Source organism: Ursus americanus, chromosome 2 (assembly GCF_024610735.1).
Source record: "Ursus americanus isolate L20-20 chromosome 2, mUrsAme1.1.p, whole genome shotgun sequence".
Taxonomy (NCBI): Eukaryota; Metazoa; Chordata; class Mammalia; order Carnivora; family Ursidae; genus Ursus; species Ursus americanus.
Window position 1 is genome coordinate 99,542,163 of NC_142128.1, and position 22,518 is coordinate 99,564,680.

Below are 22,518 nucleotides of genomic sequence, written 5' to 3' on the forward strand. Positions count from 1 at the left end.
GTTTTACTTTTTAAAGATTATTTATTTTAGAGAGTGTATGCAAGCGGGGGAGGGGCGGAAAAGAGGGGAAGCAGACTCTGTACTGAGTGCAAAGCCCATTGGGGGGCTCCATTTCAAGACCCTGAGATCCTGACCTGAGCTGAAAGCAAGAGTTGGACGCTTAACTGACTGAGCCACCCAGGCGCCCCTATGTTTTTAAAATGTATTCAGTTTGGTTTGTTTATCATGTTCTTGGTTCCTTCTTGATGTTCCGGGGTTCCTTCTTTCATTGTTTTGTTGTATAATTTCTGTTTAGAGAACTTCCTATAGCCATTCTTTTAGGGCAGGTCTGCTGGCAACAAATTCTCTTGCTTCTCCTTTATCTGAGAATGTCTTGCTCTCCCCTGCAGTGAAGGATGTCGTTGCCGACTCTGGGACTCTCAGTTGACAGCTCATTCCTTTCAGCATTTGAAAAATGGGCGCCCCTTTCTTCTGGCCTCCATGGTCATTCGAACTGCTTTTCTTCTATAGATGTTTCTTCTCTTGCTGCTTTCAAGATTCTTTCTTTTGCCTTTGGTTTTCAGAATTTTGGCTTTGATGTGCCTTGGTCGGATTTCTTTGTCTTTGTCCCGTTTTGGGTCACCCTGGCTTCTCGCACGTCTGTGTTTGTGCATCCTTTGATAAATTTGGTAAATTTTCATCTGTATTTCTTTTAAGTATTTTTTCAGCCCTGCCCTCCTCCTCCTTTCCTACTAGGACTTCAGACACAAATGCTACATCTTTTTTATAGTCCTGCTGGTCCCTGAGGGTCTGGGTTGGGTTGGTTTTTTTTGTTTGTTTGTTTTTTGTATTTGTTTCTCTGTTGTTCAGATTGAATAATTTCTTTTGTTCTGTCTTTTAGTTCATTGATTTGTTGTTCAGATTGAATAATTTCTTTTGTTCTGTCTTTTAGTTCATTGATTTAGTTCATTGATTGTCTGTCCATTCCATTTTGCTGTTGAGCTAGTGTATTGAGCTTTTAAATTTCAGTCATTATATTTTTCAATTTTAAAATTTCCATTTAGTTCTTTTTTTATGTCTTCTCTTTCTTTGTTTGACTTTCTGTTTCTTTGCTTGCTCCCACCCAGGGAAGATGAAATTTCCAATTCCCTACTCAGCTTTCCCTAGAAACCCCCAGACGAATGCTAGGGAAGCCTGTTACCACTTGCCAAGGGTAGAACTCCATCCTCTGCCCGTGGCCTTTTTTTCCTTTGGTATCTCACTGAAGTAGAATTGTTGAAAATTTTCTGTCATGCTCGGCTGCCTCTTTCCTGGTCCTTTGGCTGGAGAGCAGGCTTTTTGCTGGCTCCTGTTGGTGTTTCTAGGTTGCTGGTTTCTTCAACTCCAAGCCTGGGGTGGAGGAGGCAAGAGAAAACCCAAGGACCTTAACTCCGCGTCGTTCCTAGCCAGTCCGTCTTCTCTGCCTTTCAGCATCTTCTCATGTTCTCTTCGTGCATGATGTTCACGGTTTCTCGTTGTACTCAGAGGGAAGAATAGTGAAAGGTATATTTACTCCATTTTTCTAGAAGCCAGGACCTAGGTTTTAATAGATTTCTGTGGTATATTTTCTATTACCAAGCAGTTCTATCTTGTGAGTAAAGTTTTGGAGAATGTAGTTAGTTTTCTGTTATAATAAAATGGAATTTGTTGGTGAGTTCCTCATAGCACCTATGCTTGAACAGTCATCAGATGATGCTTGATTTTTCTCTTGTCAGATCTCACCATTACAATTCTCAATTTTTTCATGCTTTCCCCACCGTTAATTATTTTTATAATGCACCCTCCCTAGTTTCTTCATATCTGTGTTAAAATGTGCAAATAAAATCAATTATGTTTTTTAAAGGAAGTAAAGAAAGCCTTAAACAATGTTGAGTAGTGTGAATTCATTACTGTGTGAATTTTGATCATCATTCTCTTGTTAATAAATATCAAGATGGGGTCTGATTTTTGTGGTGTTTCACTTTTTGGAATGTGCCATTTGTCTTTAGTGTGATCTTTTTTTCCTCCCTGTACTAGATATTCGGGAATGTCATGAACCAGTTCCACCTCTGTGAGTAGCTCCAGGTTCTGTGAGGCATGCGTAGTGTGAGGAGGCCTTCTTTGAGATGGACAGCACAAGACTCTGAAAGAGGCAGGGCTAATAAAGGGCCCATGGAGCTTAAGCTTCACTAGCCTCATGGTATATAAAGCTTTTGCCAGTAAAATGGAAAGACAGAAAGAGGCTAATATCTGATAATTATATTTTTTGTATAAAACACAAAAATCAGCCACTCCACAAGGGATCAGTGAAGGGCAGGAGACCCCCTGTTCTTTATACACTGTTGCACAGAGAAGTTTGCTTTTCTTGATCCAGTTTTTCTGGAGCTTTATCTCTCCCATGCTGCTCTTTTCTCCCTCAGTCTTGCGTTGTTGAAAGTGGTCTGTCTCACCTTTGTGACCATGACCAGACAGTAGGAAGGGACTGAGGAAAGAGAAGGGCTCATCTTTTCTATTTTAGGATTTAGTTGGTTGGAGAATTTAAGAAACCTGTCACTGCCTACTATTTCAAAATTATTAGAACTCAGTGGCATGAAATTATTACGTCATTACTTGTTTCTCCTCCGATTTTGTTCATACTCAACACACCCAGTACCACAGCCTTGCTTTCTACATTATCAGCCAAACAAATCTTGTCATGCTTACTGATGTTTATTAATGTCACGTCAACTGTACTAGATAGAATACATATGGATACAAAACAAATGATACTGGTTACTTGTAAATTCATTGTGCTCATTTTGAATGGGAGCTAAGTCTGGAAATTCTTTAACTTTCAGGTCGTTTTTGTACTGCCATCTTTTTTGGGCCGATGAGTTATTTCAAGGCTGTTTGCTTTATATAAAGGGACTTTGTGAGGATGCAGTTGATATCAAGAAAGGTAATGAACATGAAGACCATCCATCTGCCATATGCCTCATAAAGGTGGGTAGAAGTACATTGCTGTATGCTAGTGTTTGTATGTGGAACCAGGAAGACAAGTAGAGTTTTGAGTCGAAGGAATTCATACTGCTAGATCCACCAGTAAACGATCACCGTGCGTGACTGATGTTCTAAAATACAGGGAACGTTATTCCCTCAGATAGTCATTTTTAGTAACAACATGCCTTATACATAACTTCTTCCCTAAACTCAACCTAAGTGTGTTCTGAAGCCCCTTCTCTATTTTCAAAACTCTTGATGTGCAATGTCATTTATAAATAATTATCTACTACAATTGGTAGTTATCAGCTATTCTCTCAATATAGCATGTCAAGAAATTGTCGTGAGTTACAACACAGGTTTTGGTTAAATTTATGAATTCTTCTGTTCCACAATTCTGAGAAAGGGTGACCTTCCTAGTGGATGATTTAATTAAGTTTATATAGAATATTTCTTTCAAAGAGGTTGAAGTACATAGACGTTTGAAGTGTTTAGTATACAACTAAACAGGATTCCAGCAGCTTTTACTTCATTTACTCAGTGAGGAAGGTACTGAGAAGTAAAATTGAGAGTCACCTAGACTTAAAAATAGGGAAAAGATTTGGACAAGTTATAAATTTGATCATCAACTCAAAAATTAATTTTGACTATATATGTGTAATAAGTTTAATACTTACAAATCAGTAGCTTACTTTTAGAATTGATTATATACAGTGGCTGATACGTAATAGATGCTTAATAAATAGTCTTTGAGTGAGTGAATAAATAAAAGAGTTAATGAAGAAAAATGAATTAATCACTACAGATGAAGTACATTTTTTATAGCTAAATTGAGACGAATGTTTCAAAAGGATTACCACTCACGTTAAGGACACATTTCATAGAGGAGTATTTTTGGTAAGGTTTTATTCTAGAAGGAAATTGGTTGGGCAGCTATTTCAGATTGTTTTATGAGTGACTTAGTGGCAGAATTTATCGGTTAATGATGGGCAGTAAGGCAGAGGAGCCTTCGAAATATCTGTGAGTGCCCGTGCCTAGTGGATGGTAATGCTCATGGAGTGACCTTAGACCCTGTCGGCTTCCCCCAGAATGTCAAGAGGAAGGGACCAAAGCATTCCAGACAATTTGCAGATATTTGTTAATTATTGTATGCAAAGGAGATGGATACAAACTAAAAATGAGGTATTGCTGTTTTTAATTTGCTTACCGTTTATTGGAAGAGATAATTCTTTACATATAAAACTGATTGCTAATTCCAGAGGTGGTCCCTCGGTTTTGCTAATCATTCTAGCTAGCCATTTAGCAAAATACAAGGCAGGAAAGGTTTCCTGACAAACAATACTTATAAAACACTTGTAAAATATTCATGCCTCCGATATTCAGCTGAAGCAGAGATTAGCCTTTGGAGTTAAGGTCGGGGCATGTTTCGTGAGGGAAGAGCAGTATGAGCCCGGCCATGCTGGATTTGAATAGCCAGGCGGCAGAAGAGCCGGGGAGCAGAATGTGAGTAAAGGATCAATATGTGTTTGATATGCAAGTTAGGTTGGGTCTTGAATGTTGGGCCAAGAATAACAGAGTAAGGGAGAAGGAGGAGCCGAACCTGGGCATTAGGGCTGGGGCACTCCTAGTGGGGGTTGTGAAGAAAGTTAGCAAGAATAGCAGTTCCTGAGATTGGAGAAACCAGGGCCAAATGGAGGGAGAACAGATTCACAGCCAGGAGAACCGGGATACGAAGGTCAGGAATCAGAAGGTGGCCACTTGCACATTAGGACTGCTGGGGATCCAGATTCCAATGAGGATTGATGAGGAGGCAGGGAGAACGAAGCGAGGGCAGGAGTGCGGACGAAGTTAGAGTGGAGTGCGTGCTGGTGCCAGTGCTCTGCCTGGGTGAGCCTGAACTGTGCGGGGCCTGGAGTGTCTAGAACTGGGTGGGAGAAGGCACACGGGGATCATTGTATCCAGACCTTCCCTTTCAGCTGAGAAACTAAGTCCTAGAGAGACAGTGGTTTATCCAAAGCCACAGAACCAGCCAAAGAGTTGGGACTTGGAGTTCAAGAATAATTGCGTTGGGGAAGGCAGTACTTTGAATGCTTAATAAAAATGTAAATTTGTGTCCTACCCCTTTTGGGGGAGAGTGTGGTGAGTGGTGCTAGTAATCTACACTTTTTGCAAGCACTCTTGGTGATTTCCTATGCAGAGTAAACATTGAGAACCTTTTTTTTTTTAAGTAGGCTCCTTGCCCAGGGTGGAGCCCAATGTGGGGCTTGAATTCACAGCCCTGAGATCAAGACCTGAGCTAAGATCAGGAGTCAGATGCCCAGAGCCACCCAGGCACCCTGAGAACTATTCTTTTTTTTTTTTTCTTTAAGATTTTGGTTATTTATTTGATAGGAAGAGATAGCACAAGCAGGAGAGCAGGAGAGGGAGAAGCAGGTTCCCCGCTGAGCAGAGAGCATGACATGGGACTCAATCCCAGGACCCTGAGATCATGACCTGAGCCAAAGGCAGAAGCTTAACCAACTGAGCCATCCCAGGTGCCCCATATTCTTAAAGAACAATTATTGAAAGTTTCTGAACATGTTATTGTAGGAAAATCAGTGTGATGTTGGTTTACGGGAAAAACTGAAAGCAAGGAGATACAGAGTTAAAGAAATTGCTAGTAGAGTGCTGGAGTAATGCAGATATGAACGGCTTCAGGCAGGAGGTTGGCAGTGAGATCAGGAAGGAAGGGAGATTTTGAGACACGTTTGCTGGAAAAATCGACCTGGTAGCCAGATATGGGACCAGGAGAAGGAGAACACAAAGAGTTAATCCAGAATTGGAAGGCTAGAACAGCACTCTTCAATCTTTTTTTTTTTTTTTGAGGAAGGTGTACAATTATAAAATATTACAGTATGACTAGGGTAAAGATACCTGCTATTTATTGATGAAAATGCGTTTTGGCAAGAGAATTAACAGAATGTGGGAAAAATGAGAGAATTCTGAAAGGAGGAAGGATGCTGGGAGATGCGTTGTTTGTGTGTGGCAGGGCTCGGTGGCACAGGTAATGGAATTTCTCCAGGTCACATTCCGAATGAGCTCAGGAGAACATGCGTGTTACTTGGGTTACGTAATTTTAGCCTCTTTACCCCACATTTAGTGCTCTTGTTTTTAAGTCTTACACATAATTGGATTTCAAAGGTAAAAGCAATTCCTGGATTTGGTGGTTCCCCTGGGTTCGTAGATATTTCAAAAATACATCAACTCTTGAAGTTTTCTGCTGAGGCTTAATCTTAGTTACAGTTAAAACAATAATGTATTTTTCTGTCTTTTATCAAGATTTAGTTTTAACTACTGGTGTTTGGATTTGAAGAACGTAAAAAGCATTTGGTATCTAAAACATAATGAATACAAAAGGAAGCATAAAATATGCTTTTTGTGACATGAAATGATGACCATACTATTTTATATCTTTTTTTTTTTTGTAATGAATTTTGACTTTCCAACACTCAACGTTTACTGTCATTTAATTAGCTGGATAGGTCTCGAACATATTCTCTAGATGAATTTTGTAAAGAACAGTTACAGCAAGCCACCCAGGCACTGAAGCAGCTTGAGGATATCAGAGATAAAGCTATTTCCGAAATCAGAAGTACAGTTTTAAAGGTAATTCTTTAATTATATCCTCTCTTTTTATCCATATTTAATGTACTGAGTAAAGCAGTTGCTCCAGATCGCATCTCTGGAAACAGTGTTGGAAATGGATGGGCGGATTCGTTAGCCAACCAGCTAACGCCACACATTTACTGGGAGCAGGACGTTTTCCAGGTGCTGCGTAGAAGGCAAATATTGACTTGTACGTGTCCCCTGCTTTTTGAAAGTTCGTGTTACACCATGTTGCTTTTACAAAAGATCGATATTCATAACTGTTTTTGCTAGCTAACTGGAAGAAATTCAGAGAGAATTTTCACTTTTATGAAAAAAAGCGAGAAGCAGAAACAGCCTTCAGCGTCCGTTTTGCAGTGAGCTGTTACAGGGCAGCGCCCGGAGCAGTGAGAGGGGCCCCCCAGCTCCTTGCCTGGGACCCACACTCAGCATCTCAGCATCAGGCCGCCAGAGCTGTGGACTGTATCTGTGAGCGTCTGTGCTTTTTCTTGACTTAGTTTGTTCATCCATTAGCAAGATGTGTCCTGCAGTATCGGAAAAGCCTAACAGGTTATCTTTGGGGTCTGGGAATGCTCAAAAATTGTTCCATATAAATTAATGGTCATTGCCTCTGCTTTATGCTGTTTTGGCTTATGGGAGGTTTCATAGCAACTCTACTTTTGGATAGTGGGGGAAACCTGTATAAGAGCATGCAAGCATGTGCGTGTGTGTGTGTGTGTAAATGCATGTATATGTATGTTTACTTATACACCTTCAAGATACTTAAAATCTAACCTGAGCTGACATATATGGGGAAATACAATTTGTTACAAATTTCAGTATTTCTAAGATGAAAATTTACTGCTCAAGAGAAACATACCTAGATGAGACAAAACTTCCCTAAGGATTTTTTTAAAATAATTTTTATTTTGTTACGTTAGTCACCATACAGTATATCCTTAGTTTTTGATGTAGTGTTCCATGATTCATTATTTGTGTATAACACCCAGTGCTCCATGCAATACGTGCCCTCCTTACTACCCATCACCAGCCTATCCCAATCCCTCACCCCCTTCCCCACTGAAGCCCTCAGTTTGTTTCCCAGAGTCCACAGTGTCATGGTTCATTCCCCCTTCTGTTTACCCCCCTTTCATTCTTCAAGCAGAGAAAGACAATTATCATATGGTTTCACTTATTTATGAAACTTCCCTAAGGATTTTATAAAAAGGACTCAATAATACAATGAACAGTGTCCTCAGAACATTTGTACCTGAGATGCTGTGACTCATCTCACAGGGTTATTTTCTATAGCTTCTCTGTATAGGGAATGACCGTGCACGGAAGCATGGTCCACAAACACAGTTTGGTAAGGGACTGATGCACTGTCTCTGCTTATGGGCTTGCTGCCTCTCTCTGCCAGTTTGGTGGAATCCAGGTGGATATTTGAGGCTCTCTGGAGGAATAGGTGGACTGGGTCTCCCTCAAACTGTTTTCCGATGTTATTTCTCTGAATTAAACTTTTGATAGATACTGGGTAGCTGTGACTTCAAGACTTTGCTCCTTGACAAGAAGATGAAGTGAAGCTGTTTTGCATCAATGAAAGAAGGATCTCTTTCCTCATTGCATTCCGCAGTTACCCGGACCTCCCTGAGCCCGTCATATGGGCAGACTCTGGGACAGTTTGGCCAAGGATCGTATAAATCAAACAGGGATTAACCGCATGTGTCTTAGGCCACTGAGAGAGTAGTTGCATATTCCTCATAGTCATTCTAGTGTCTCCTGTTCAGCGTCACCAGGATCTGGTCATAAATATTTGTTAAGAGATTTCTATTTAAATAAATCTCAGATAAGAACCCATTAGACCCACTGCCAACTGACCCTGTTGAAATCCACCAAAATTATTCACTCCATGGAAGTATGCAGATTTAGTAAAAATGACAAGATCATAGAATTGGGAATGGGTCCAAACAAAAAGAGGATATGGGGAATGGAAGTATCAGTAAAGCATTGCATTGCTTTTTCTTTCTTTCTTTTTTTTTTTTTTTAAGATTTTATTTATTTATTTGACAGAGAGAGCGAGAGAGGGATCACAAGCAAGGGGAGTGTGAGAGGGAGAAGCAGGCTTCCCGCTGAGCAGGAAACCTGATGCGGGGCTCGATCTCAGGACCCTGGGATCACAACCTGAGCCAAAGACAGACGCTTAATGGCTGAGCCACCCAGGCGCCCCAGGTTTTTCTTCTTAGGTGTTATCTTGCTAACAGAGACTCATGCCCTGTTTTGACATGGCTCTTTATTTTTTTAAATTTAAATTCAATTAGTAAACATATAGTACATCATTAGTTTTTGATGTGGTGTTCAGTAATTCGTTAGTTGTGTGTAATACCCAATGCTCATTACATCACGTGCCCTCCTCAATGCCCATCACCCAGTTACCCCGTCCCCCCAGCCCCCTCCCTTTCCATAATCCTCAGTTTGTTTCCCGGAGTCAAGAGTCTCTCATGGTTTGGCTCCCTCTCAGTTGACATGGCTCTTTAATCTAGCCAACACATGGCTGAGTTGCTGGGTCCCATCTAATGCAGCTACCTAAAGGCAGGCACCGTTCCCCATTTCCAGACTGAGTGTAATTGGAAAGCACTGACATTACCTGGACAATTTTGTTAGGGCATTTCATATTTAAATGTTGAGGACCATGATTATCAAGCTTTCATGGGCCAGAATCACCTAGGAGGCTTGGTAAAACAAGGGGTCTCCGTTTCAGCAGCTGTAGCCGGGGAGTTTACATTTCTAACAAATTCCTGGGTGAAACTTGATGCTGCTGGTCCTGGAACCACTACTCTAGAATTCCTCCTGGAGAATACTGACCACTTATTTAAGTGTTCAGACTCAGATTTGATATGTGAATTGAACACACTCTGAGACTGTATTTATTTCTCATTGTGAATTTCCCTGAGCTCGGTAGAAGCATCGATTTCAGAGAACTTCAGAGCTATCTGTTGGAAATAAAGTCACAATTTCAGATGCAGATTTTAACAAATGATGAATCGTGCTTTAAGTTTCGATGGCTGTACCCTCTAAGAAGAATTTGAATTATTAAGCATTTGTCCTATCATTTTGACTTGCTGGGAAGTTTCACCATTCCAGAATTTTGGAAATGATGGACACTTCCAAAATGTCATATAATTACTACTACATTTTTGTATGAGAACGTTTAAAGCAACGGAAACCATCAACAAAATGAAAAGGCAGCCTATTGAATGGAAGAAGGTATTTGCAAACGATGTATCTGAAAAGGGGTTAATATCCAAAATATATAAAGAACTTGTACAACTCAACACCAAAACCCCAAATAATCTGATTAAAAAATGGGCAGAGGACCTGAATAGGCATTTTTCCCAAAGAAGACATGGAGATGGCCAATGGACATATGAATGCTCAAATCACTCATCCTCAGGGAAATGCGAATCAAAGCCACAATGAGGTATCACCTCACACCTGTCAGAATGGCTAATATCAAAAGGACAAGAAATAACAGTGTTGGAAAGGATACGGAGAAAAGGGAGCCTCTGCACTGTTGGTGGGAATATAAATTGTGGTGCAATCACTATGGGAAACAGTAGGGAGGTAAATTAAGAATAAAAATACCATGTGATTCAGTAATTCCACTGCTGGGTTATTTACCCAAAGAAAATAAAAACACTAATTTGAAAAGATACATGCACTCCTGTGTTTACTGCAGCATTGTTTACAATAACGAAGATACGGAAGCAACTTAAATGTCGGTTGATAGATGAATGAATAAAGATGTGGTACATACATGCAATGAGATATTACTCAGCCATAAAAAGAATGGCATCTTACCATTGGCAGCAACATGGATTAGACCCAGAGGGTATTATGCTTAGTGAAATAAGACAGAAACAGATACTGTATGGTTTCATTTATATGTGCAGTCTAAAAAAATGAACAAACACAACAGATTCATAAATGGAACAAACTAGTGGTTTCCAGAGGGAAGGGGCTTTGGGAATGGGCAAAATAGGTGAAGGGGATTAAAAGGTACAAACTTCAGTTATAAATAAATCATGGAGATGAAAGTATAGCATAGGGAATATATGTTGCAATAATTTGTATGGTTACGGATGGTAAGAACATTTATTGTGGCGAGCGTAGTATATTGTAAAGAATTGTCACATCCCAACGTGGTATACCAGAGACTAATGTAACATTGTATGTAAGCTGTACTTTGATTTTTAAAATTGCAGTTTTCAGTATGTGGATCTTTGACCTCCTTGGTTATCTATATTCCTAAGTGTTTTGTTGTTTTGAGGCTATTAAGAATGGGATTGTTTTATTTCTTTTTCAGATATTTTGTTGTTACAGAAATGCAACTGATTTCTGTATCTTGGTTATTAGTTTTAGTATATTTTTGGTGAATGCTTTAGGATTTTCTGTATATAAGATTATGTCATCTGAAAACAAAGACAATTTTACTTCTTTTGTTCTGATTCAGATACCTTTTGTTTCTTTTTCTTTTTTCTTTTTTTATTTTATAATAATTTTTTATTATGTTAGTCACCATACTATATATCCTTAGTTTTTGATGTAGTGTTCCATGATTCATTATTTGCGTATAACACCCAGTGCACCATGCAATACGTGCCCTCCTTAATACCCATCACCGGCCTATCCCAGTCCCTCACCCCCCTCTCCTCTGAAGCCCTCAGTTTGTTTCCCAGAGTCCATAGTCTCTCATGGTTCATTCCCCCTTCTGTTTACCTCCCCCCTTCATTCTTCCCTTCCTTCTCCTACCAATCTTCCTGCTATTTCTTATGTTCCATAAATGAGTGAAACCATATGATAATTGTCTTTCTCTGCTTGACTTATTTCACTTAGCATAATCTCCTCCAGTCCCGTCCATGTTGCTGCAAATGTTGGGTAATCGTTCTTTCTGATGGTCTTTTTCTTGCCTGACTCTTGCTGGGCTTCCAGTACTATGTTTAATAGGAGTGGAGAAAGTGGGCACCCTTGTCTTGTTTCAGACCTTAGAGAAAAAGCTTCCAACCTTTCACCATTGAGTATGCTGATGTTAGCTGTGAACTTGTCATATATGGTCCTTCTTATGTTGAGGTATGTTCCTCCTCTACACAATATGTTGAGCATTTTTATCATCAAAGAATGTTGTATTTTGTCATTTGCTTTTTTCTGCATCTGTTGAGGGATCACATGATTTTTATCTTTCAGTTAATAGGATATATCTTATTTGTAAGGTCGGGGAGGGGAGGGGGCAGGGTGAGTACAAACACCTGTGTGTCACAAGCTAGTGAAATCTGCTGGGGGCCTGTGGCAGCTGTGCTGGCCACTGTTCCCTTCTTCAGTGGCAGAAGAGCTGTGTTTATGTGTTGAGCAGGTCACTGTGAACAGGGATCACTCTGGCTGCATGGCTGCTATCAACAGTCCATGTTTTTCTCTTTTGTTCTAGCCATCTCTGTCCATCTCAGCTTTGCTGGCCTGCACGGGGCGACATTGAAGTGGGACCTTTGTTCAGTGCCCCAAAGTCTGGGGAAGCCGGTTACTCACTCTGCTGATGAAGGCAGCTCTTAGAAGCTGGGAAGTTTCCTCTTGGCGCTGAGCAATGCCAGCTGGGGATGGGATGATGTGGGCAAATTGAAGCTGTCTTCCTTCTCTTTTTGGGTGGTTATTCTCAGGATTTGTGTTTCACTGTGTTGCTGAAGTTTCTTCAGTGGACTCCAGAACTGTTCTGGTTCATGGACACCTGTCTTACTTGTTGATCTCTGTCGGGGGCAGAGGCTGGGCTTTCCTATAGCGCCATTGGGGTGAATGTGTAAAACTGAAATGTGACTACTCATTGCCCCAACGCTAGGCAGCATGCTAGAATCAGCTGGCAGGGTGGGGGGGGGGCTCGTAATAAATATTGATATCTGGGACCACCCTAGACCCAGTAAATCAGAGTTTCTGATGATAGAGCCTCCGCCAGCAGGTGAAAAGCTCCTCAGGTGATAAAATACAGCTGGGTTGAAAGGCGTTCTGGGCAATGTTGGGGACTGCCCAGACACAGCACGGGCATAGAACTGATGAAACGGAATCTGAAAGCCACCATCAGTATGTGAACCTAGAGGCAGACTTGAGATGCCTCCCAAAATATGGGAGAGAATATCTACGTATCTGCCTATCGGTGTCAGAATCTCCATTAGCCTCAGAATATTCAATAAAAAGGCCAGCATTACCAGGCTACTACTGTATATTTTTATATTGATACAGTTATTAAGCTATTTAAAATTCTTTTAGTACCAATGCTAAAAATCTTTATTTTGAGTAGTTAACAGACTCTGCTTCACTATTTTACCAATTAAAATGCATTTTGCACATAAAGTTTTCAAATCATGTGGCCACTCCTGGAAAAAAAACGACCTTTTCAATAAAAACATAACCTGTTAATAAAGTCAGTATTTCATTTGTCAGGCCCAGCAGAGCTGTGCCCATAACTGCTATACAAATTATCTTGTCTTATTTAGCCCAATTTCTACAAGCATCTGTTGTATTAGTAAAGAACTACATCACCATGGTAAACCATTCATCCAGAGAGTCCGCCACTACTGGAAAAAACTTAACAAATTGATAATCAACTGACCTAATTAATTTTAAAAAAATTATGTTTTTAAATTAATTTAAAAACATAAATGAATGCAATTGTGTTTTTAAAAATTAGAATACATGGGGCGCCTGGGTGGCGCAGTCATTAAGCGTCTGCCTTCGGCTCAGGGCGTGATCCCGATGTTCTGGGATCGAGCCCCTCATCAGGCTCTTCTGCTGGGAGCCTGCTTCTCCCTCTCCCACTCCCCCTGCTTGTGTTCCCTCTCTCGCTGGCTGTCTCTCTCTCTCTGTCAAATAAATAAATAAAATCTTTAAAAAAAATTGGAATACAGTTTGGAAAGGATGACTATCAAGCATTTAAGTATCAATGGAGCAAAAAATAAAAGGAATGAACAAATATTGAAAATATATTTGGAACTTTAAAGGTCCATCAATAATTAAAAAAATGTTTATGTGTCTAAAAAGAACCATTTGCCCAACTTTGGGATTATTTTAGAGGGCACAATTTAGAAGTTTTGGTGGTACTGGTAGTACTGATGCCATTCCCCAGTAACGTACTAAGTCAGTTGTCTTAAGAGATAGATTGTTTAAAGGCTATTATCTTGAAAGGCGGATTTGATGAACTTAAATTTTTTCTTAATTCTGTATTACGTATCATATATGTGTTAAAAAAAAGGGAGTCTAAGTGCTACAGCCTACCATAAGGGAGGCAGTATTGGACTGGATTTTAGGAAACCTATTATTTACACTTGACTGTCCCCCATTGGTAGCTCTGCCCCCAGTGGTGTACTTGAGAAGGGTCCCTCTATGTAAGAGTGCTTAATCATTACTATGTACTTCCTGTTTGAGTTCCATCAACTCATCTGCTTATAAGTGAGACCCCAAACTTCATAGGCTTCTTTTTTGTCTGCTGTTTAAATACAGTGCAAGCATAAAGTTTTTATGAATATTTTCATAATAATGTTTAGTTGCAGTGTTGTTCAGACTAATGAAAATACTATACATTGGTAATCATGCTATCTTAACATAGGAAATTATCACTGTTTCTCAATTGTTTATTGAACTGTAGGTGGCAGAGAAGAAAGAAATTAAAGAATATTTTGAGTCAAACCTCTCTGAAGACGACACCGTACATTTCAAGCTGCCTAAATATCGACGTTTATTAGAAACAGTTTTGAGATTTCTGCAGCTGGTTGACTACATATTTCAGGAACTCATCCGTCAACTAATGAATACTGCAATCACACTACTTTTGGAATTATTTAATAATTCTGCGAGAATGCCATTTTCAGTGGAAAAAAGGAATGAAGATCTCATTAAGTAAATCACACTTTCTTTGACTTATAAAAGGAATTTATGATCATAATGTAATATATTGTCACTTTTGGAGGAAATACCCAACAATTTAAGCTAGACTTTGAAAATTCTCCTCATAGCAAACTATATGTACTCAGTTTTTGCAATTATCTGAACTTCTTTATCTGGTGATACTTTCATTAATACTATGCATAAAATTTAAGAAAATTTCCTTCCCCTGCCCAAAATATTCTGCAAGGGTAGGTTGCCATGTGAAGTATATGATGCCCAGTGAAATTTGAAATTCAGGTAACGAATAATATCTTAGTGTAAGTATGTCCCAAATACTACCTATACTAAAAATTGTTTATCTTGGAATTCAAATTTAATTTGGTATTCTGTTCTGTATCGATTTGCTAAATCTGGCAATCCTACATGTAGGTATGCTGTATCTTCAAAGTTCAGAACTAGTTCTTAAAAAATCATTTGTGAGAATGGTTCTGGGAGTAGCCACAAGGTTCAACTGGAATTTGAGGCAATTCAAAGTATCTATTGAAAACAAAATATTTTCACCTTTAAAAAAAAAAAGATTTAATTTATTTGAGAGAGAGAGAGCATGCGTGCACACTCGTAGAGAGAGAGAAGCAGACTCCCTACCAAGAAGAGAGCCCGACGAGGGGCTCGATCCCAGGACCCTGAGATCATGGCCTGAGCTGAAGGCAGACACTTAACCACCTGAGTCACCCACGCGCCCCATGTTTTCACCTTCTATTTAAATACTACTGATAAAACATTTTTCTTATTTTCCACAACTGAATCTATCGCTATAATTTGTGAACCATGGAATATGAATTGACATTGTAGAATCCTTTATGTTCAAACTGTCAGAATTTAGCAATATCATTTTAAGTCAAATCAGAGTTTCAGTATCGTAACTAGAGAGTGAAAAATAAGTTCATAAAATTTTGAAGAATCTTAAAGATATTATACTGTTTCTGTAATTTATTATTGAATCCAGCAGAGATTAAATCACTCTTCTAGGGCCTCATAAGTACTTTGAGTTAGTGCTAGGACTTTAACCTATATAAGAGCACAACTATTTAGTAATAGCACATTATAATTTGATTTCTCCTTAAACTCCAGGTGAGTATTTATGTGTGTGTTTGTGTGTTTAGGAGAAGTTTTCAATTTTGAACATAATTTTTTAAAAGATATTATAGTTAAATCAGCATATAATAGAAAATTTGGAAAACAGAAATTGCCCTAATTAAATCACTTAAATACAATGTCTTATTATTTTGGTATAATTTCCCCTAGACTTTTCCTATGTATTTTTCTGTTGTAATCGTAATGTATTATTTCATAGTTCATTTTAAAAATACAACATGTTCTGTATATATTTAACGTTATAGGAGGAATACATGGTAGTGGTTCAAGTACATGTGTTTTTGGAGTCATACCACTTGGGTTTTAATCCCTGTTTCATCTCTGACATATTGTGTGACTTAGGTTAGCTAGTGATAGTAAGCTAGGAGACATTAAATAAATTCTTTAGACCTCAGTTTCCTCATCTGTAGACTAGAGATAACAGTAATACCTATATCATAACGTTGTTTGAGAATAAATACAGTAAATGCCAGCTAAGTAGGAGCTATCATTTAATCTGTTTCCATTGACCTTCTTAACAGTATTGGTTTATATTTCTATAATGACTAATGATGTTTATCCTTTCATATTATTAGCTATTTGTATATCTTTTCTGAAGAAATGTCTTTCAATGTCCTTTGTCCATGTTTAAATTGTGTTGTCTTTTTATTGCTAAGTTATAAGGAGTTTTTAAAATATATTTTGGGTACAAGACCCCTGTTATTACCAAATAATAGATTATTTGCAAAAATTTTCTCCCATTCTGTGGGTCATCTTTTCACTTTCTTGATAGTATCCTTTGAAGTGAAAGTATTTAGTTTCGAAAAAGGCCAGTTTATCTTTTCTTTGTATTTTAAGTGTAATATCTAAGATCATTGCCTAATGCAAGGTCATGAAGATTGATACCTGTATTCTAAGATTTTCAGTTTCAGCTCCTATATTTAGATCTTTGATCCATTTTGTTTTAATTTTTGTATACAGTGTGAGATGAGGGTCTTAATTCATTCTTTCCCATATGGATGTCCAGTTGTCCCAGCACTACTTGTTGAAAAGAATGTTTTTTCTCCATTGAATTGTCTTGGCACTCTTGTTGACAGTCAGTTGACCATAGACGTATGGGTTTATTTTTGGACTCTAAGTGTAATTCAGTTGATCTATATGTCTGTCCTTATGCCAGTATCACACTGTCTTGATTACTGTAGCTTTGTAGTAAGGTTTGAAATTGGAAAGTGTGAATCTGCCAACATTGTTCCTTTCCAACATGGTTGTGGCCATTCTGGCTCCCTTGCATTTAAATATGAATTATAGGATAAGATTGTCAATTTCTGCAAAAAAAAAAAAAAAAAAGAAAGAAAGAAAGAAAAAGCAGCTGGAATTTATATAGGGATTGCATTGAATCTGTGCATAAATATGGGGAGAATTTTCATTTTAATAGTATAAAGTTTTCCAATCCATGAATGTGAGATTATCTTGCCATCTATATAGGTAGTCTAATTTCTTTCAGTGGTCTTTTGTTTTTTAGTGTATATATCCTGCTTCTTTTATTTATTCTTAAGTATTCTTTTTGATGCTATTATAACTGGAATTTTTAAAAATTTTGTTTTGGATTATTAATTGCTAGTGTATTGAAATATAGCTGATTTTTGTATATTGTATCCAGCAATCTCATTCAACTTGTTTATTAGTTCTGTGTTTGTTGGTTTATTTGTTTTTGCTCCTTACGATTTTCTGTGCAGGATCATGACACCTGCAAATAGAGATAGTTTTACTTCTTTTTTTGTCCAGTCTTCCATCTTTTATTACTTTCTGTTGCCTGATCGCCCTGGCTAGATCTTCAGTACGATGTTACTAGAAGTGGCAAGAGTGAACATTCCTGTTTTATTCCTGATCTCAGAGGGGAAACTTTGGTCTTTTTTTCATTAAGTTAGCTGTGGGTTTTTTGCAGGTGCTTTTTATCAGGTTGAGGAAGTGAAGTTTCCTTCTATTGTTAGTTTGTTTAATGTTTTTACATGAAATGTTGGATTTTGTTAAATGCTGTTTTTCTGTGTCAGTTGAAATGTGCTTTTTCCTTTATACTACTAACGTGATACAGTACATTAAGTTAGGTATATACATTTTTGTACGTTGAACCAACCTTGCATTCTTGGGATAAATTCAACTCTATACCGTTATGGTATAGAATCCTTTGTATATGCAGCTAGATTGAGTTTGCTGGTATTTTGTTGAGGATTTCTGTGTCTCTGTTCACAAAGGATATTGATCTGTAGTTTTCTTGTGATGTCTTTGTCTGGTTTGAGTTCCAGGAAAATAGTGGGCTCATAGAACGAATTGGTATAATTTTTTCCTTAAATGTTTGACAGACTTCACTAAAAAACCTATTGGGTCCTGGGGCTTTCTATTTTGAAAGCTTATGAATTGTTTTTTCAATTTCTTTAATAGATGTGGTCCTATGCAGTTTGTCTTTTTCTCTGATTTTTATGAGGGGATGTGGAAAGATTTTCTTAAATGTTCTGTACCATTATCTTGCTGTCAGAAATTCCTAATTGGTTTATTTTCTACCTTATTTTTTCACCTTAAATTGAGATGTCTATCGTATCTTATTATGGTTTGATCCTGCTTTTTAACTCAATCTGATAGTTTCTGTCTTTTGATGAGGAAATTGAACCTGTTCACTTTCAGTATACTTTGCTTTTATTCCTTCCATTTTATTTATGCTTATTATTTATTTTATTTTGTTATTTCTTCACTTTCCCTTTCTCAATTTTCTCATTTTTGTTGATTCAGTCAAATGGCTCTTAATTCCCAATGCCTCCCTCTACCTCCTTGTTTTAGTGTTTCTTATGCTTTCAGTGTGTTTATGAATTCTCCATCTTCCTAATAGTTATGATTTAAATTTTATCTCCCTATTAGCGTATATTTATAAATCTTCACTTTTCCATAAAAATGCTTCATTTTTTTATTTCCCCCAATTAGAGTCATAGAATATTTTTACTTTTACATCCTGTTGAAATGAGACATATGACTTTTTTTATTATAGCAAAATATAAGTAACAGAATTCATTATCATTGAGCACATTCACAATGTTGTGCAACCATCACCATATCCATTTCCAGAACATTTTCATCATCCTGAACTAGGACTCTGTGTGCAGTAAACAATAACTCTTCATTCCCTGTGAGTGGCCCCCTTCCTCCCACCAAGCCCTCCTGACCTCTAATATACTCCCTGTCTCTCTGAATTTACCTGTTCTAGTACTTTATTTAGTGGAGTATTCATACCATGTTTCAACTTTGTATCTAGCTTGTTTCGCTTAGTATAATGTTTTCAGGGTTCTTTCACGTTGTAACATGTATGAGAATTTCTTTCCTTTTTAAGGCTAGATAATAATCCCGTATGTATATACCACATTTTGTTTATCCATCCCTCTATTGATGGACGTTTGGGTTGTGTTCACCTTTTGCTTTTGTGAGTGATGTTGTTAGGAACAATGATGTGTACATTTCTGTTTGAGGCCCTGTTTTCAATTTTTTTGTTTATATGCCCTGAGATGGAGTTGCTGGATCATATGGCCATTCCACATGTCACGCTGAGGAATTTCCCTGCTATTTTCTACGGTAGCTGCACTAGTTTGAGTCCCACCAGCAAGCACCAGGGTTCTAATCCTCACCAACACTTACTGTTTCCCTCTTTTAGAAAATAGTAGCCATCCTAATTGGTGTGAAGTTATATCTCACTGTGGCCTGGATTTATATTTCCCTAATGATTAGGGATACATTGGTAACAATCGACCATCTGTACGTATCTTCTTTGGAGGAATGTCTAATTATTTATGTGTTCTGGATATTAGTAAGATACAAAAGTTTAGAAAGACTTTTTTTTCTTCTCATTTCTTAATCTAGAATATACAAGAATGTCTTTTCTGTCACTGAAAAGATAACAAATGATTATGAAGAATTTGTTGATAATTCAAACTTATGTGCCACTTCTGTTTTAAAGTCAGAAGTAAAAACGGAAGCAGATATTAATGAGGTAAAATGATCTTTAAAAATATAAGCATAGATTTTCGATGTAAAATGAATAAGTTTTGGGATTAAAAATATGATTTATGATTATTCACAATCTCTTGCACACGCACGTGTGCGCGCGCACACACACATACACACACACACACACACACACAGACATCCCTCCCACTGTAGAAAGCTATAATTACACTGACCTCAGCTGGTTCGTTTGTTCATGCATTATTGAGTACTTATTTCCCAGTCAGTGAGCTAGGCACTAGAATCCAGCAGTGTGCAGAACAAGTCCCTGACCTCCTGCAGTTTATGTTCTGCCGAGAGAGACAGATAATGAAGCGATGAGTGCTATGAAGAATACCAAAGGAAGATAAGGGAATGCGGAGTGGTAGTGTACGCTGCTCTACATGGGAATGCTCAGGAGGGACCACCCTGTCTAAAGTAGCAGCTACCCCCTTTGGCCCTCACGACTCTATACCTCTAACTCTTCGCTGCTGTTCAGAGTACTTTTTTCATTGTTATTAACTCAAAAATGATGCAAGACAAATGTGAAAAATCTTGACAGAATCCTAGAAAAACTTTCATTAGGAAATCTTTTCTTGCCATGAAGAATTGTATCCCACCCCCCGCCCCTCAGTGTTTTACTGGGATTAAACTTTATGTGGTAGATGCTTGTGCTATTTGGCAAAAACAGCATTTTTATGAGCTAGCACTGTATAATATGTATACATTACACGTTTTTTCCTTTAAAAATATTTTAGGTAGATTTGGTAACAATGGAAAGTGTGTACATTTTTTATTTTAATGTGTATTTCTCTTGTTAGTAGTGTATTTTTAAAAATATGTTATTGAGGATTTTTGCCCATTAATCTCCTGGATTGATTTTTCTTATTATTTTGTAGGAATTCTTCATGTCTATATTACAGTTATCTTTTCCTACTAGATGGCTTGTTACTTTTATTCCCTTATGATGTATTATTATCAATAATTCTTTTTTAAAGATTTTATTTGAGAGAGAGAGTATGAGCGGGAGTAGGGGCAAAGGCAGAGGGGGAGGGAAAGAGAGAGAAGCAGACTCCTGCTGAGTGTGGAGCCTGACAGGGGACTTGATCTCACGACCCTGAGATCAGGACCTGAGCCAAAATCAAGAGTCAGATGCTTAACCAACTGAGCCACCCAAGCACCTCTGTTATCAATAATTCTTAATTTCAATGTAATAGAATTTATCAATCCTTTTATTTGTGTTCATGTTTGAAATTATTTACCATCCTGAGTCATAAATATATTCACCTTTGTTTTCTTATGAAAGCTTTGGAGTCTGTCCTTCACGTTTGTCTCTCAGTCTGTGTGTGGTGTATGTTTGGGATCATTTTCATTTTTTTCTGTGAGTGACCATTGCTCAGGCACAGTTTCTCTACATCCTTTCCCTGCTGATCTGTACAGTGGCTCTTTCTTTATCATTTATCATATGTTTCCATATACATGTGTCTTCTGTTTCCAAACTGTTACTCTGTCCCGTTGATCTGTTTGCCTGTAACTGTGCCGATTCCACACCAGATTAATGGTATAGCTTTGAAATAAGTCTTCTCCTTTCCTGAGAGTGTCTTCTCTATTCTTAGCTGTTTGCATTTCCATATACATTTTAGAATCAGACCCTACTTGGATTTTGATTGAAATTGCCCAGAAGTTGGGAAGAGTTAATGTTTTATGATATTGAGTCTTACCACATGATTGTGCAATTTAAGTCTTCCTTAATGTTTTTCGATGTCTTTTATAATTTTTTCCATAAAAGTCTTGTGTATTTTTTTGTGGATTTAGCCTGTGTCTTTATAGCCCCAGCCCGTACTCTGAGGGAATTGTTATCTTAGTTGCTTCTACTAGTTCTTTATGAACGCTTAGAATAGAAATATTTTTAGATTAAAAATATATACACTGCTTTAATTTTTTCCTTAGGATTATCATTAAATCAACACTATAGACCTTTTTATGGCTTTCCATTTGCATTGCAGAATTTCTGTTTAGACAAGGTTATACCAATTTCTATTAAAGATATCTTTTAAGTGTATTCTATTTCATACTGGCTGTTGCTTATTGATAACTGAAATCCGGGATTAACTGGTTTTAATTTTTGCATATTACTCATAATCTTGGATATTTTTCTTGTGCTCATTAGCCATTTGTATTTCTCATTTTTATGACTTTTTGATGTTCTTTCCCATTTTTCTGATGGAGTTTTTTTTTTCTTACTGAATTACAAAACGGTTTATAAAATACAGACCGTAACCATTTGTTATACCATGAAAATATAAATCTTAATGCATTTTTGTGTGCATTCTTCAATCCACCCTCCATAGTTCACAGTGAATTTTTTTTGAAATGTATTATTGGTTACTAGAATATACATGTTAAAGTTTGCATAGGGTGTGGTGTTACACTGCATCTGTACATTTTCTCATTCAATGTTACATTGTCAAGACTCGTGTCATGTATCGGTGGGTCTGGGTCCAGTGATGTGCCACTAAATGCCCTCGGTGTGGGACGTGTTGCTGGGAGTGTTAGCAGTAGATAGCCTTTAGCTGTCCGCTTTTTCAGAGATTGCTTCAAGTGCAGCCCCCTTATTCAAAGTCATGCCCCTTTTGGGGGGAGGCCCACATGCAATGAACAATTGTTACAAGGGTTTAAAGGCATGGCATCTCAGTCCCAGTCTGGGCAAGTCTGAAGGGCCGTTCCAGCTCCTGAGCTCCCCATGGCTCGGCTGAGCCTGTGGTGTGGCCTGTGTAACAGCTCAGCCTTCCCCTCTATCCACCCTGCTTGCTTTCTCTCCCTTCCACACAGGTTGACCCA

At 38.0% G+C, this 22,518-nt stretch overlaps 1 protein-coding gene across 1 annotated transcript in view; it reads left to right on the forward strand.

The window, feature by feature from the left end:
• DNAH14 (dynein axonemal heavy chain 14) overlaps window positions 1–22,518 on the forward strand; it is a 300,961-nt gene that overhangs the window by 38,451 nt on the left and 239,992 nt on the right. Inside the window, exons 8-11 of the mRNA XM_087859257.1 lie at window positions 2,835–2,979; window positions 6,490–6,621; window positions 14,282–14,532; window positions 19,555–19,684. Coding sequence (XP_087715383.1) covers window positions 2,835–2,979; window positions 6,490–6,621; window positions 14,282–14,532; window positions 19,555–19,684 — 658 coding nt within the window. The remainder of the gene's footprint in view (window positions 1–2,834; window positions 2,980–6,489; window positions 6,622–14,281; window positions 14,533–19,554; window positions 19,685–22,518) is intronic.